At 36.7% G+C, this 16,067-nt stretch overlaps 1 protein-coding gene across 11 annotated transcripts in view; it reads left to right on the forward strand.

Moving 5' to 3' along the window:
• The window catches only part of CNOT4 (CCR4-NOT transcription complex subunit 4), an 80,795-nt gene that overhangs the window by 42,620 nt on the left and 22,108 nt on the right, over nucleotides 1-16,067 (forward strand). For 6 of the 11 annotated variants that reach the window (XM_064510721.1, XM_064510758.1, XM_064510763.1 and 3 more), the window contains 6 exons: nucleotides 1,015-1,212; nucleotides 4,114-4,200; nucleotides 4,737-4,838; nucleotides 6,105-6,230; nucleotides 10,355-10,488; nucleotides 14,163-14,318. In XM_064510721.1, the coding sequence (XP_064366791.1) occupies nucleotides 1,015-1,212; nucleotides 4,114-4,200; nucleotides 4,737-4,838; nucleotides 6,105-6,230; nucleotides 10,355-10,488; nucleotides 14,163-14,318 (803 nt within the window). The remainder of the gene's footprint in view (nucleotides 1-1,014; nucleotides 1,213-4,113; nucleotides 4,201-4,736; nucleotides 4,839-6,104; nucleotides 6,231-10,354; nucleotides 10,489-14,162; nucleotides 14,319-16,067) is intronic. The other 5 variants (XM_064510743.1, XM_064510767.1, XM_064510749.1 and 2 more) reach the window with 3 other exon arrangements.

The following is a 16,067-nucleotide window of genomic DNA, read 5'->3' on the forward strand; positions in this document are numbered from 1 at the left end:
GCCCATCTCTTATACTCCTCTCATTTTAGACTTCAGCTTTGTTTAGAAACAGTTCTTTTTGTTTAAGATTTGTTTTATATATCTTCTGTGCTTAGTATTGCTTTATTTAAAAGCATGAAGCCCCACTTTTTAGTCTGAAAAAAGTGGGAAAGGTAAGGAATATGGGACTGCTTTGAGGAGTAATATGCACTGCAGCTTAGAAGACTGAAATTGTGCCTTTTTATGATAGATGCATGTTCTGCATGAATAGAGCAGTCTTTCTGGGTAACTCTGAGGACATTGTTTTGCTTTTGCTAGCTACTCTTGAGATTAAGAAACTACAGTGTTGTCTGTTTTTAAGAAATTATCTGTAGATGATGATCTTGAGGTTAAAAATATACCTTTGTCCCAGAAAGACAAAACTTAAGTTTGAAACTGATACACAAACATGGCAAGAATAGTATTAAATCTATATGTAATAACTGCATTGGAACCTGTCTCTTTCTTCGCTGGGAGAAGTTAACCGTGTGAAGATTGAGCCATGTAATGGTGGTGATGTCTTGACTTTGGGTCACTGAAATTACATTTGTATTTTGATTTCTTGTTCTATAGTCGTTATTTCATGTTTTTTAATGCACTTAAAATACTTAGATCTGTATCAGACAACTAAATTTAATGCAAGTATGCAGGGCCCTGCCTTTTGCCCTGCTTACTATACAATGTTAGTGAAATCTTAATAGGATGTGTTGGCTCTCATGTTGCTACTGCTCTTAGTGTTACAAAACTAAGCAGCAGAATGCAGCTCTTGCTAGCTTCAGTATTATGCCTGTATATAAGAGAATTCTATGAAAATTACACAAGATGCGCCCCTTTCCCTCCAAGACTCAATGTGCTACTTTTACAATGTGGCTGGCCATAACAATCAGAACAGGATAATGTAGGAAGGAAATTTGTGCATTAAAACATCAGGATTAATGGTTTTTGAATGTATTGTTTCTTAATTGGGTTGTTCTTAATGATATTTATTATATTTAGCCATACCCAGAAGATCCAGCAGTGTACAAACCACTCTCCCAGGAAGAGCTGCAAAGGATAAAAAATGAAAAGAAACAGAAACAAAATGAGAGGAAACAGAAGATATCAGAGAACCGCAAACACTTGGCCAGCGTACGGGTTGTACAGAAGAACCTTGTCTTTGTGGTAGGGCTATCTCAGCGCCTAGCAGATCCAGAGGTGAGCACTTCATACTTGCAGATCTTGCTCCTAACTTACTGTCAGAGAACTGGCACAGGAATGTCCTTGTGCCCACACTTGCATCTATCTAATGGGAACTTTCAAAAAGCTCCCTGATGCTGAGGCCGGCTTCCCTTAAGGGAACTATTCAGCTTCCTCCTCCAAAATAACCTCAATAGATATTTGCTTTTGCTTTGGAGAGTTCAACTGCTGTATCCTTTGTTAAGGAAACTGTTCTTAGCATTTGTTAAAAATGGCGTATTTTTAACTTAAAATGAATTTAAGGATTTTAGGTATTTTCCTGTGCTGGATCTGCTGACACTACACAGCTGTGTCATGGACCACCTCTTCTAAAATGGGAGCGAGGTCAGATTATAAAGGACAAATATGAAAGTGTAGCACAAACCTGTAAGGACAAAAGGAAAAAGCCAAGACACAAAATGAACTGTAACTAGAAAGGAGCATAACAGTAATGTCACTTGAGGGGGAGGGGGAATAATGCAAGGCGGAGCTGGGAAAGGGTTGGCTTAATACTCTGCCTCATCAAAAAGCTTTTAAATTTGAGAAAATTACTTAAAATGTTCTCTTTACTTCCATCATCAAAGAGTCAACTGCAGATAGCTGATGGAATTAATGCTAATAAGTAAGAGTACCTTCAACTAGAATATGGAAGGAATGATCTACAGGATAAGATGCATGTTTTAAACTACTGTGTCAGGTTAAATTCATCTGATTAGTTTAAAATTGCCTGGAGAAATCTCAAATAAAAGTGGCTCTTTCTGTAGACTCTCTGAATATGGGTGGCATTTTGGTAGACTGGAAAAGAATAAATGTAAAAGCTGCCTTTTGTGTAGGGGAGGGAAAAAGGGGGGAGATGTGGAGGGAAGAGAAAAGTCAACCTCACACTGATATGGCTTATAACACTTCGGTTTCTGTAAGAATATAGCAACAAAATAATCAGCTGTATTTGTGAGCAACTGTCAGCATTGGCTTGATGCTATTTATTACTACAAAATCTATTCAGTTTCTTTGTATGACCAGATAAGAGAATTTATGAATAGGAGAAGTAATAATATATACAGTTAAATTTTATCTTTTAACCTCAGTACCACACTGAATACTTCAAGTAATTATCAGTGGTTTATTGGTGTTAATAAGTGGGGGTTGTACTACGTTTGGTGGTAGTCAGTATTCTCACTGACATATCAGAAGATAATGCGTACTTGCTGAATTTTGCATATAGCACCAAGATGAAGAGTGCATGTTGTGTGTTTTTTTTTTTTTTTTTTTTTTCCAAAAGACCAAGAAATCTAGCCTGTACAAGAGAGCGAGGCAAAAAAATAAAAAAGTAGGGCTCAGTATAGACAAGTTAGGTTTTCCACTTAAGCGGGATAAAACTTCTGTACAAATAAAGGTCATTTGGAAGGAGAGATTGGCTGCTATTTACTCTTTTTTTGAAAAGAGATCTGTGGATTGTATTGGAGTACAGATGGATCTACTTATGTCGATGTGCAATTTGGGGAAAAAACCTGAAGGCCATGCTGCCAGATATTGTTAGGAGTATAGTCTGTAGGATTATACTGATTATACAGATAAGATTATACTATAAATTAAAATAATAATAAGAAATATAAATAATAAGATCATACAGGTCTGTAATCTGTAAGACACTTGAAGAAATTCTTCTCCTTTACTTAGGATTGTCAGTCTCCTCTGGATGGGTGCCTGAAGGTGGGCACAATATCTTTCACGAAGGTGTAGATCAATGGAAGGGTATTCAGAAGACCCTACTGAGAATGACTGGTTATCTAGAAAATGTACCCTGTAGTATTACAGAACATTCCAAATATGATTAGTGTTGTTAGATCTTGAAGTTGTGGGTGCTTCCTCAAGGAGGGAGAAGAGGTGGTTAGGTAAAGTCTTGGATCAGTACAGTTCAGCTGTATTATTCAGTCTCAATCTGAAGATGGAGCTGGGGACGCAAAACCTTCCTTTTTACTCTCTAATTATTGTTCAGAACTAGAAATACCCTTTGCTTATCTAGTTTCAGCCTTCATAGTTGGTACTTATGCACATCCTTTCAGCATGGGATAGAGAAATAACAGCTTTTAGTACCATGTATAAGACATTGCCAAGTCCATTGTCACACATGTAGCCATTATTCAACAAAGTTGCTTAATATGCTGGAGATATTCCTGCTTTGCATGGGATCCCTAAATGGTGTGTTACCGCTAACTGATGCAATGAAGGGCAGGACAGGAGTATTTTTCCTCAGGGATATGATATCTACTCATTCATTTCAGTGCAGTGTTGATTCTGAGACACTTCTTCTCTTGCCTTTTGGAAGTGTTGTATATTGTCTGCCTATACTTCATCTCTAATCTTCTAAATGTTTAAACATGTCTCAAGCTAACTGGTTTATTCTTTTCCCATTAAGGTTAGGGCAAGTGAGTTAGAACTGAGCATTTTGCTTTTAACGATTAATATATGTGAATGCAAACTTAAAATTCTTTTAAAACTGTGATGAATGTGATTTTTTACTATTTTATAATTTGGCGGGGTGGGGAAGCATATACAATATTTCATATTGGCTGTGTTCTATCTTGCCACGGTAGGGTTTAGATAATCTGGATCCCAAAAGAAACTTAAATACAACATAAAGTGTGGAATAGCCCTCATTCTAGTTCTTTATTGCAGTGGCAATATAAATTTGCATTTTAGATAACAGTCTCGTTCATTGGAGACCAGATCTACACCTACATGCTCTCCTCCTCTTTTTAGAAAAGACCTGTTTTTATTAAAGATCCTAGTTGCATAGCTACATAGAACAATGATAAATATAGTCCCATACGAATTGCAGTTAATCTTCCAGCGTACTACTATAACTGTCTTTTCTTGTAGGTTTTGAAACGGCCAGAATATTTTGGGAAGTTTGGTAAAATACACAAAGTTGTCATTAATAACAGCACATCATATGCAGGCTCACAGGTAAGTCTGTAGAGGCCTCTTACGATTTCATTCCTTTAGGGAAAATATGATTCGGAGTGGATCTGGGCTCCCTATTTCTGATTAAGCAATAGGTTAAAGGACTTAAACAAAACAAAAAAAAATGACAGTAATCTGATTTCTTCAACGCTGTGTTTTAATTGAGCTATTGCCTACCAGACTCTCAAAGTTTGGCTGCAGGATACAGAGAGCAAATGGAAAAGTTAAAAAGCAGGAGATAGGATGAGACCCTTCAAACAAGCAGCAGTATGACATTTATTTTCTATTTTACATTTCAAGGTACAAAACACCTTTTAATTATTGAGTATATGTAGAGTTTTAAGCAACACTTGGATATGTTTCTTCTTTTCCCCATTCTTCATGCATCACATCTAAATTTTTGTGAAATTTACTGCTTTTGTCTCTTTTTCTTTTAAAAATGTCTAGCTTTGAATATAACAATTTAGGAAATGAGTTGCTCTACTAAAAAGTTAATGTTCAGGTCTTTCTGGAAAAAAATCGGTACGTTTTCTTTCTAGGGTCCAAGTGCCAGTGCATATGTAACCTACATCCGGTCAGAAGATGCTCTCAGAGCCATACAGTGTGTCAATAATGTGGTGGTAGACGGCAGAACACTTAAGGTGGTAATATTTCTATGTTCTCATCTATATGTGCTAGCACACTAATACTGGTGCATATTGTAAAATTTTATTTCTGTAGACATGTTTGTGCTCATGAACAAAAATGTCCAGTTGAGCAAGTTACTGATTTTTGATGTATTTTCGTAGCATTAATCATGACATTGAAGTTTAGTGAGCTTCCAACTGGCAGGGAGTTGGCAGATAACTTAAAAGTGATAGTTGAGAGAAAGAGATTCCTCCCTTCCCCCTTTGCCACATGGGATCTTTTGCTGTGTAACTTAGAACCGTAGTGTGAAAACCTGATACTTGCTTTTACAGAACACTTCTGCAATCCAAACACATGGAGTGCGATTAAAGAGGAATGTACTTCTGCAGTAATCTTGGTGGCATTACTTGAGCTTTAAGTTTCTCATCCTCCAGACTTTCTAGCATGTTAATGTCCTATGGACCATGCTCCCAAAGCATTCCTGTAATGGTAAATCTGTCATCGTCTCAGGCATCCTATCTTCATTCAGGTTAGGAGAAATAGACTGTTCCAAAGATAAAGCTCAGGCTTATTATGTAGAGACATAAAGTTGACTATGCCATGAAGCCTAGTCTTGTTGTCTTTTATTTTTTTTGTGTGTGCTTCACTTTGTTATTAGACTAATTTCTTCCCCCCTCCCACCCCCCAGCTTCCTTTTCACTTCATTTGCTCTATAATATGTAGAAAACCAATGGGACTTGTTCTGTGCTCAGCCATTTTAAAATCCATGCTGTGATTCAACAGGACTTCTTAAAAATTAGTTTAAACCCCCCCCCCAAAACTCTGAAAAACTCCATGGGAAAATTAAATATTACATTTTGGTACCTGTGTAGACAGGTATGCAGGCTGACTTGGCCAAGATGGTGGCTATAGAAAACTATCTGGCTAATACTAATTTCCTGACCTTACTACCAAATATTAACTGGACTAATATAATACAAACTCATAATTACTTTGTTCAGTTCCTTCTGATTTTGAATACAAATATCTACTGAGCCTCTTTTTTTGGCATTTACTTGGATTAGATGAGAATAGAAGTAAGTTCTAATTATCTAATTGCTGAGTTTATATATGGATTTCTTGTAAACTGACTTTCTAGTTAATTTGTATCAAAAATCCATTATGACAAAACTCCAATCTTGAGGAAGAATAATTCTTTTTGGAAATATATTTATTTTCCTCTACTGTAAATTGGACTCTTGATTTCTGGTACTTAATTCAGCTGATTTTCCATTCTTCAGGCATCATTAGGTACAACAAAATACTGCAGTTATTTTCTAAAAAATATGCAGTGTCCAAAACCAGACTGCATGTATCTACACGAGCTGGGAGATGAAGCAGCCAGTTTCACAAAAGAGGAAATGCAGGTAGGTGTAAAGAATGAGAAACACATGAAATGTGGCACGCACATATTTTCCTGTATATAATTTACTCTAATATTTGTATAACGTAGTCTGCCTTTGACTGTTGTGGAAAAAATGAATTTTGAGTTACAAAAGGTGCTTCACCAGTTGAATATTGGAAGTGAGTAGTTAGTTAATTTTTATTGTACTGCTTTTAAAGGCTGAAAAGAAGTCCACTGAGTGTTGGAGCATTGAAAGGATTGAGATAAACTCTTAACCAAGAGTTCAAATAACCTAGAGTCTGTCCTTTTGTCATAGCAGTGCAAGGTAACATACATTACTCTTTCATTGAGATTTAAAGTAATGCAAATCTAGGTTTTCCTATAGGTTTTACGAATATGATCAGTTTTCATGGCTTAACTAATATATGGTGATGTGTGTGTCTAAATTCTATTACCTGCTTTAGCCTGTGAAAGGTATGGAAAAGATCTGAATTACAACACTGAGGGTAACTGTAACAGAGCATAATACTGTTGTAAAGTAGTTTGCTTATAGCTATCTCCATCAGCAAAATCCTTATCATTTAGAGTAGGGAAGCAAATAAATTGATAGCTTAACTGCCTTGAAGATGGTGTATTCTGAAGAGTTGTCTTCTGAGTCTGTCTACATAGAGAGTACCATAAAGCTTTCAGACTTAATCTCAAGTATGTCAATTTTGCATCCATGCTATAAAATATTTGCATGTGGCCTGTCTGTGGAGCAGGTGGGCCTCACTCCCAGTGCTAGCACAAGTGTTGTGTAAGTAGATTTTACTTCAATTATGCTAGGCTGTTCTAAACCAGAGAATAGGGGAAAATATCCGTATCTATTAAACATTTTTTCCATAGATTAGCAGTTACTTCTGAGGATTTCAGCTAGATTTTCATAAAAAGTACCGTGCCCTGTTAGGAATAGTCCCTGTAGTATATTTTGTGTCTCAGATAATGGCAGTAGGAGAAGTTGTTCAAGCAACACGTGCAAACCTGGATACTTTCTGCTGTTCACTTCCCTGTATTTTTCTCACTGTCTAGAGTTGCTGTATTATGCATGCTTGAGGGTATGTTCCTGCTTAGGCTTTTTAGTTTCTTATGGAGCTGTCAGCCATGAATTTACTTAATCCATTTTGAACCTGCTGGTGCTGGTTACTCCACAGCCTTTTGTGGCAACAGCTTCCAGAACTTCACTAGCCATTTTATAAAGTACTTTTTTTAGCTGTTACAAACTAATCTCCAGTTAGTTTCATCAAATGTCCCCTAATTTTAGCATTGTAGTACTTAGTGAATAAAGGTTTTGCTTTCAGCTTATCCGTTACCTTTTTGATGCTATAAAACTTGATCTTACCTTCCTCAGCTGCCTTCTCTCCAAATTGTAAAGTTTCTGAGCTTTAAATTTTATTTATTATTTATTTTTGTGAAGCAGTTGCTCCATCCTAGTGATCATTTTAGTTGCCCTGTTCTGTATATTCTCTAACTCCACTGTGTCATCCTTGAGATGCAGAAACCAGACTAAATGCATGTCACGCTCAAGATGTGGGAACAATTAAGTTTCATATAGCAGCCCTCTTGGTGGGGGGGAGGTATTGTTGGGGGGGGGGGGTGTACATGTGTTTGGTGGTTTTGTTTTGTTTTTTTCTTCTCCTGAATGGTAACATCTAGTTCAGAGGTTAGCAGTGCTGGCATTATTTTTTCCCTAGATGTGTTACCTTACGTTTGTCTGTGGTCAAGAGCATTTGTCACCTTTTTGCCTATTCGTTGAGTTTTGTGAGGTTCTTTTTGGAGCTCCTTGTTATCAGCATGGCCGTTTACTACCCAAAGTAGCTTAGCATCGTCAGTGAACAGAATTTGCTGTTCACTCTCCTTTCTCCTGCTCACTAATGGTGGTGCGTGAAACTGGTCCCTGTCATTCGTCCTGATATTTTTTTTCCCCTTCCTTCTGCATCTGGAGAGTGACCAGTAAGCATTACCTTCGTCTTTCTATCCTTGAATCGGCTTCAGTCTATAGAACCATCTTTCCTCTAATCCCTTGGCAACTTCTTTAATAATCTTTGGTGTGAAACCTTTTTCTTTTTTTTTTTTTTTAAAGAATGTAATTGATCCTCTCTCTATCCATGTGCTTATTGACGCCACTGTAAAATTCCAGCGGGTTAGTGAAGTAGGATTTCCCTTTACAGAAGGCATGCAGACTCATTCCCAACAGATTGCGTTTATCCATGTGCTTGCTTGCTTTTTTTTTTTTTTTTTTTTTTTTTTTTTTTTTTTTTTTTTTTTTTTTTTTTTTGAGATGAGTCATTACTGTTTTGCAAGGGATGGAAGTTGAACTCAGTCTGTAGTTCCCAGGATCCCTTCTACAGCCTTTTTATAGAAGACAGTTACACTGGCAATATGCAAGTCCTCTGCCACAGCTGTCAGTTAAAACTGACAGGTTACATATCTTGGCCAGCAGTTCTGCAATTTCACAGTTTAGTTCCTTCATAACTCTTGAGTGGGTGATACTTGATCTTGGTGACTTAAATGAATCTTCCTTTCTTGTACCTTGTTATATTTGTTTAACTTTCTTGGAAATCATTGGGAATTACACAGCTATGAAAGAGTTCTGTGAACTCAAAGGCATCGGCTTTCTGAGGTTTTGGTTACTGTCAGTGGATTTACATGTCCATTTAATGGGAATGGTTGTTCATTGTCTGTTCATAGTCACAGACATTAGTTCTCTCTCTAATACAAAATGTTTTGTTAGTGGATAAACTTTGTAGGTTCCATAATTGTCACAATGTTTAGCTCTATTAACAGACTGAAAAGAATCAGTAGAACTCCAGAAGTCTCTGAAAGTGAAGTTGAGAATGTAGATAAGATAGGTAGGAGATAGTGGGATGACTTGTTTTCCTGGATTTGGCCCCTGGATTGATTCTTATAAATAAAACTTGATTAGGGGAAGTTCCTACAAAGGATTTGAATCTTGTTTCTTCTTTCTTGCATTCATGTGACGGGTAAATGAGCTTAGGACTGGCCTGACATTTCTGAACAACCAGAGCTCGGTCTCTTGCCACTGAAGTCTTAAGCAAGCTTGAGAGATCAAGGAAGGTTTCTTGCTCAGCTGCTTAAATGTCTGCAGTGTAGACCCCTGTGTCTGAGCTAGTTGTTTTTATTCTCTTTATAGCAGGTGGGAAAAGGGGCATTTCTAGGTTGCAGTGTATTTCTGAGAATCTTTGTGCAAGTGAATTACACTCTAGAAGTGCATCACTTTTTCTACTGTAGGAAGTCGTTTGGGTGTAGACATTTACAAAGTTAAGTAAGAAGAAGCCTGCTCCAAATGTTTCCATGTCCTTTGGGGGTTTGAGAGTAGGTTAAATACATGGAAAAAGACATGTTTGGAATTGACCAGTAACAGAGAACTGGAGACTTAAGTACCAAAATACGTGAGATATTTAGTGTTTGACAGACTTGGAGTATTTAGTAAGCTGGAAATGGAATTGCCCTACTAAAGGAGCCCATAACAGTGATTTTCTTTATCAGTGGTTTTGTTTAAAATGTGAAGTATTCCTGCTTAAATTGGAAATATATATTTGTCTCTCTCATTTTATATAAAAGTATATAAAATATTACAACTTAAGAGAATACCCAGGATATTAGAACATTCACTATTCTGTTTTGCGTTTTACTCTAATATTAATAATATTGCAAATAGTATTTCTTAACTTCGAGTATAACAGCCTACAAAAAATGTGAATGTTCATCTTGAATTTCTGTCATGTAAAATTTTGGGGAGTATGGACTTTTGTTTTAAATATCTTATTTAAATTAGAATATTATTTTAACAGAATATTAAATATTCACTCAGGAGTGACCCCTGAAGTTGTTAGAGCTTAACTACTAAGCTTTGCTATATAATATACATATATAAAATATATATATATATATAATATATAGCAAAGCTTAGTGTGTGTATATATACTATATACATAATATATAGTATATAAAATATAGTATAATATAAAGCTTAGCGTATGTGTGTATATATATGCTATATATATAAAATAAATTGTATGTGTGTGTAGATACATAAAACCCAAAAAAGCCTAAGACCTAACTCATTCAGAGCTTCTCTTTCCCTAGGCGGGTAAGCACCAGGAATATGAACAGAAACTACTGCAAGAATTATACAAGCTAAACCCCAACTTTCTCCAGTTATCTACGGGTACAGTTGACAAGAACAAGAACAAAGTGACAGTACTGCAGAGGTATGATGCGTAAGTACTGATGCTGGACTGCCTGGCAATGCTTTTCTTCTGGTTATTCCTGCAGAAAACATTCTTCCTATTGCATCCCTAAACTTGCCTACACTAGTTCAGTGCTTGTTACATGATAAACCCAGGTATCGGCTGTCTCTATGCAGTTGGAGAAATATGCACCACTTGGTTCTAATACTGACTCAGTGTGAGTCTTGTTTGGTAAATAAATTCCTTTCTATTGTGTGTGTTTTGATTTGCTAAGTCAGAATGGAGTATTCTTATTCTGAAAAAAGACCTTGTATCTCATATTTGCGTGAATACATGTTGTAGTATTTATTAAAGAACAGATATCACCTTTTCTGGTATGGTGTCTGTTGTGACAAATGCAGTCTATGCTATACTGTACCTAGGACATGTTACTATCTTGGCAGATGCTTTTTATCGTGTGTTTATATCATGATTTCAAGTGCAGTCATGACATTAAGTGTAAAGACCTTGGAAACTGGAAGTAAAACAATCACACTTTTTCTCCTGTTGTGTGGTTAAGAATTCACAGGATGTGAATTAAAGACTTCCTGCCTTCATTGAGTAAACTGAAACGGTATAGCTTACATGATGTGTTCTAATTGCAGATATCGCTTCTCATTACTGCTTTCTATTGAAGTAGTTTTTTATCCAGTAAGTTGTGAAAAGGTTTCTGTCCATACAAGTACAATTGTACAGGGGTAAATGAAAGCCTGAAGTGATCAGTCCTTCTGTGAATTGTCTGCTCAAACATTAAATTTGAGATAAAGAAATAAATGCTGCTAATTACTCATTATTCTCTTTTTTTGTGGGATTTTCCTAATGAGAAGGGCAGGATAGATTGTACAAGTTAGTTTTCACTTGCACACTTTGTAATCAGGACTTGTGTTGTGGGCTAGTGTACTGAATTTTAGGACAGTGTTTTGTCATTGTGGTATGACTGCACAACATCTTAGGAAGAAAGTGGATACTGTATCTAAAATATTGCTAAGGGAGCTTGAGGATACAAAATAAATTCCCAGAATTGGAATCCAACTACTGTACTTGGATTTATCCTCCTTTACTTTTACAGGAAGTGTCATATGATCTTTTTGACTGCAAGTGGCCAGGACCTCCAGTTTGGTCTTTGCTGAAGGATTGTGCCACATCTTGTTATGTCTTGGGCACTGGTTCAATATTGACTTGGAAGGAAGAGAGCGACACGTAAAACGAACACACCACTTAGTGCATTGTTTGAGCGTTGATTTATTTTATGTTCGAAGTCTGAACTAATCTTAATTTGAAACCTAATTAGATCCTAACAAAACAAATGGTACCGGAGAGGAAGATGCTCCAGCTGAAACTGCAGCAAGCATTTAAGCCTTCAGAAAGCAATTATGAGTTGGAGCTTGGCCAATCTGTGGTGCTAACATTTTGGCAATTATGGGGGGAAAAATGGCATTTACTCTAAAGGCTACAAGTGGTTTGGAGTTGATTTCACTTGTCACCTCAACAGCATTACCACAGCATCAAATTTACTCTTTAAGTGCTAGGCATCATCTTTTGGGTAGCAAAGTCTATTTCTTCTTGCAACTGGGATTTTGAAATGTTTCTTAGTGAGTCCTATCTGATCAGTACTATGTGTAGCTGGAGAGCTGGTGAATGTGTGTGTGGTTGCCCTTCACAACTCCCTACCCAATCAATTTCTCTCTTTTGTCTGATTCACTGATAAATCAGTCTGGCAGTTTGTCAGAGCCTCTGAGAGTTTTGTGGCCACTTGTGTTTCTGGGTGTAGGATTTCAGTTTTATTTTGGAATCAAGCAGAAGTTGAGCTCTAAATAAAAGGTATCTATTATTAAATATCCAATAATAGAACAATTTCTTAAACTTTGTATAAATGCTTTTTCCCATTTCCATTCTAATTTGAAAGGTCATAATCACAGAACTTCTCTTTTGATGCTAAAGGCAAATGTTGGAAAATTCCCCCAATGCCTGTTTGAATGTGTGTGTGCATCTCTTGGTATGTCACTTGATAGTAATAGTGCCTACTTTCTGTTAAAACTATGAGTATAGTCCACACTTAAATCATAGTTTGTTTGATAAAAACAGATCAAGCTCTTTTCCGAGTTTTTCCTGAAAAATCAAAATGAATCCTTTCGTATGCTAGAAGTAGGAACACTTTTGTAATGCGCCTGCTGGCCTTTTGGAGAACAGCCCTTTGGAAGCTTTGTATTTTTAAAAAGCAAAAAACAAAAAAAACAAACAAAAAACCCCTTACTTTTGGATGCAACACTGACTTTTAACTGTGAAATTTTAAAGGTAATTTTAGTATATACAGATGACTTGCACTGCAATGGACATAACTTTGGATATTTAAAATAAATTTGTTAATGGATTGGAAAGACTTGTTTTATTCAGATTGTGGCTTGCTTTTGTGAGGGGAGTGATGTTGAATGAATAACCTGACACATCATGCCATAATGTGTCTTCAGTCATTGATGCTCATATCTGATCAGCTCACTATCTCTAACTTCAGATGTGCACAGAATGAAGATCAGATCTGGAAGTCAAAGCTTTCATTTGTGTACACATTACGTAGGTGTTGTCTGAGAGAAGATAGAGGCAAAATAGCAAATCTTAAAATCCTAACTGAGATTTGAGGATATCTAGTAATATTTTTTTTCTGAATAGGAAATGTTCTTATTGCTATAAACAGCTATAAGAAATTTCCTGATTCTGACTGGTAAATTATTAAATTTACCGAGAGAGAGAACACAAATTTTGGGCCATGTAATAAGTACATACTATTTATAAAATTTTCTTGAAAGCTTGTTCCTTTTGAAGGCAGCACTTGAACACTAGAAAATAGCATACCAATTGAAGCAGATGAAAATCTAACAGGGAAAAAATGGAGAAAATTAAAACAAACTTTTGTAATAAGATTGTAAGGCTAGTGGATGACTGTATATTTAAGTGCATTTGGTTATGGATGATATTTCAACTGGCTACAATTTGTTTAAAATGTAACTCTCTTCAGCAGCAAATTCTGCTTTGAGTCCTCTCTTGAACTTCTCTTGCAGATCAGATGTGCTCTCTGAAACAAAACTTCGCCTTATTTTATAATAAGGGAAGTAGTTACAGTTTCAGTCTAAAAGTGAAAAGAGCAACAGCTTGAATGAACAATGTGCTGGTCTGGCTGGTTTCATGGTCTGTTGGTGATGCTGTGGACTCCTGTGCAGGCAGAAAATCTGTTGGGCAAGGCCTGATATGGTCTGGAATATAAAAGATTTTCAATAAATGGGTGGTTTAGTTCATGGCTTATGAAACTTTTAAATACCTGTGGGATAAAGCCAATAGTTCAAATGAGATGTGTATAGCTTTTGGTACCGGAAGCTGTTGGTGGATTTTTCTAATTGGACATGTGTGGACTTCAGTGTTGGCAGTGCAGCTATCTATTTGGTGAAGAAAATTGAGAATTCTGCCCAGTCTTTTCTCTCTCCTCCTTCCCCCTCTGATTTTTTTTTTTTTTTTTTTAAGTCATCACCATTTAAAACCTGAGAAATAATATCCATATAAATCTGTTCTTATGGATTATCTGGCACATGGATTCATTTCCTCAGTGCTTACAATTTTTAAAAACACTTTCTTCATAACTTGAACTCTTCTTTTTTACTCTTGCCTTTTTCCAGACCCAACAGTAATAACAAAGATGCCTGGCCATCATTACAGAGTTCAAGTAAATCAGCCAACGGTTTAACAATGGAACACAGGAAAACGCCTCCTATATTAGAAAATGGCACAGACCCAGAACACATGACTCCAGATGGTGCAGACTCAGATTTCGGGTAATTGTGCTGCCTTTTATACTTCAGATAGCTTGCTTTCTCTCTCACTGATTGGTGTGGAGGGAATGATTCTCCAGTTTCTCTGGAGAGCTGGATTCAAATCCTGATCAGGTCACCAGAAATTCTGGGCTTAGTCTAGCCCATGTCAAAAAGACTGATTGGCAGATTGTACAGGAGAATCCTAACCATAAATTAGTAAGTGATGGTACAAGTAAGGGCTGAGGGGAATTGAATAATCACTTTGTCAAAAGCTTATACAGCTGCCCACAACAGGGCATGATCCAAGCCAGAACTAAACTCTTCATTTCTACACAGAACTTCCCACAAAAATAACACACTAGTTGCTTTGTTCCAGGAGGCTTGTCACTTGGAAAAGCCTTAAGAGCAAGAAGCTAAAAGCTAGGCTGAGTATTTGTCATCTCTTTACAGCAGTGTGTTCTAGAAGCAGAGGTAAGGGTTTCCTAATTACCACTTGTAGCAGGAACAACAGGGCAGCAGATCAACTGAGACCTCTGTGCAGAGGAGGCAATTCATCTGCTTGCAGTAACTTCCTTATTGCTAACCAGCTTTTTTCCTCTGTTGGTGCCCTCCTTGAATAGAATTGGTGTTCTCCTCCATCGTAAGCATCACTGGCAGTTTCGATGGTAGTCTGCAGTCATATTATTTTGTTTGTGTTGGACCCCTTAGGTAATATCTGTTGGGCTCATTCAGAGGGTTGGATGGAAAAATGCCTAGGTAAACTGTAATATTTCAAGAAGTGGTGTTGCCGATCTTCATTTTAAATCAATATTGAACCGATGCATTAACATTGTGGTAAAGAGTGCTGTTGAAAGTGGTATTTTCTTGTTGGGCTTAATAGCAGTCCACTGAGGCATGACCAGAGATCCTGTGGTTGTATCTCCGTAATGTCACATAGCTTCCTTTGTCTCCTTTCTGGAAAGAATATACGAAGTTTATGTAAAAATGCTGTAACCAATGGATAATGAATCTTGTTCATTCTTGAGGGCTGGAAGCCTATCTGACAATGGAAGGGTCCTTAAGTAAGTTCAAGTATAATACGCATTGTCTTTCACAACACTGCAGTTTGAAGCTGTGTCTGTCTGTCAGTGGCCTTGTAGAGCTGATGTTCCAGTTGATTCTTTTCCCCGTGGGAATGATTGTTTAGTGAAGAGTCTTCAACAAAATTCTTTGTGCTGTAGGTATTTGGAAATTATTAACATGCAGCAGTTTTTTTCTGAATGGAATAACCTTCTTGATCCTGTTCAGCCACTGAGTAGAAAGTAGTTGTAAGTCTCTTCTGGAGTAGTGCTTTTTTGCCAATTTATTCCTTTGACTTTTGTTTTTAAATCATAAATATATTTTAAAATACCCGAACTGCAATTATCTTTGAGATACCAGCTCAACTAGTGTTCCTTTGCACAAAAATTGTTTTCATTAAAGGGTGACTTTTATAGGGCTTCTTTTGAATGGAGAAGAATTAATTCTGCTGAGTTTAGGTTCTAATTATTCTGGGCTGTGGAGAACAAATATGGAGGGAGAAGTCTTTCGAATTTTGAACCGTGATTAAGTGGCTCTATGCAGGCTTTAAGGGGTGTTTGAAAACAAGGTGTTGGTAGGATCTGAAGTCTGCACCCAATTTAAACAAAAACACAAACATGTCTGTATTTGTTTTGTATTAACAGAATATACCTGTAACTTGTCTTGTATCACATTCTGACTTAATCAAGCTTAATTCATAATTTTAACTTC

This window comes from Dromaius novaehollandiae, chromosome 1, assembly GCF_036370855.1.
Source record: "Dromaius novaehollandiae isolate bDroNov1 chromosome 1, bDroNov1.hap1, whole genome shotgun sequence".
Classification (NCBI taxonomy): Eukaryota; Metazoa; Chordata; class Aves; order Casuariiformes; family Dromaiidae; genus Dromaius; species Dromaius novaehollandiae.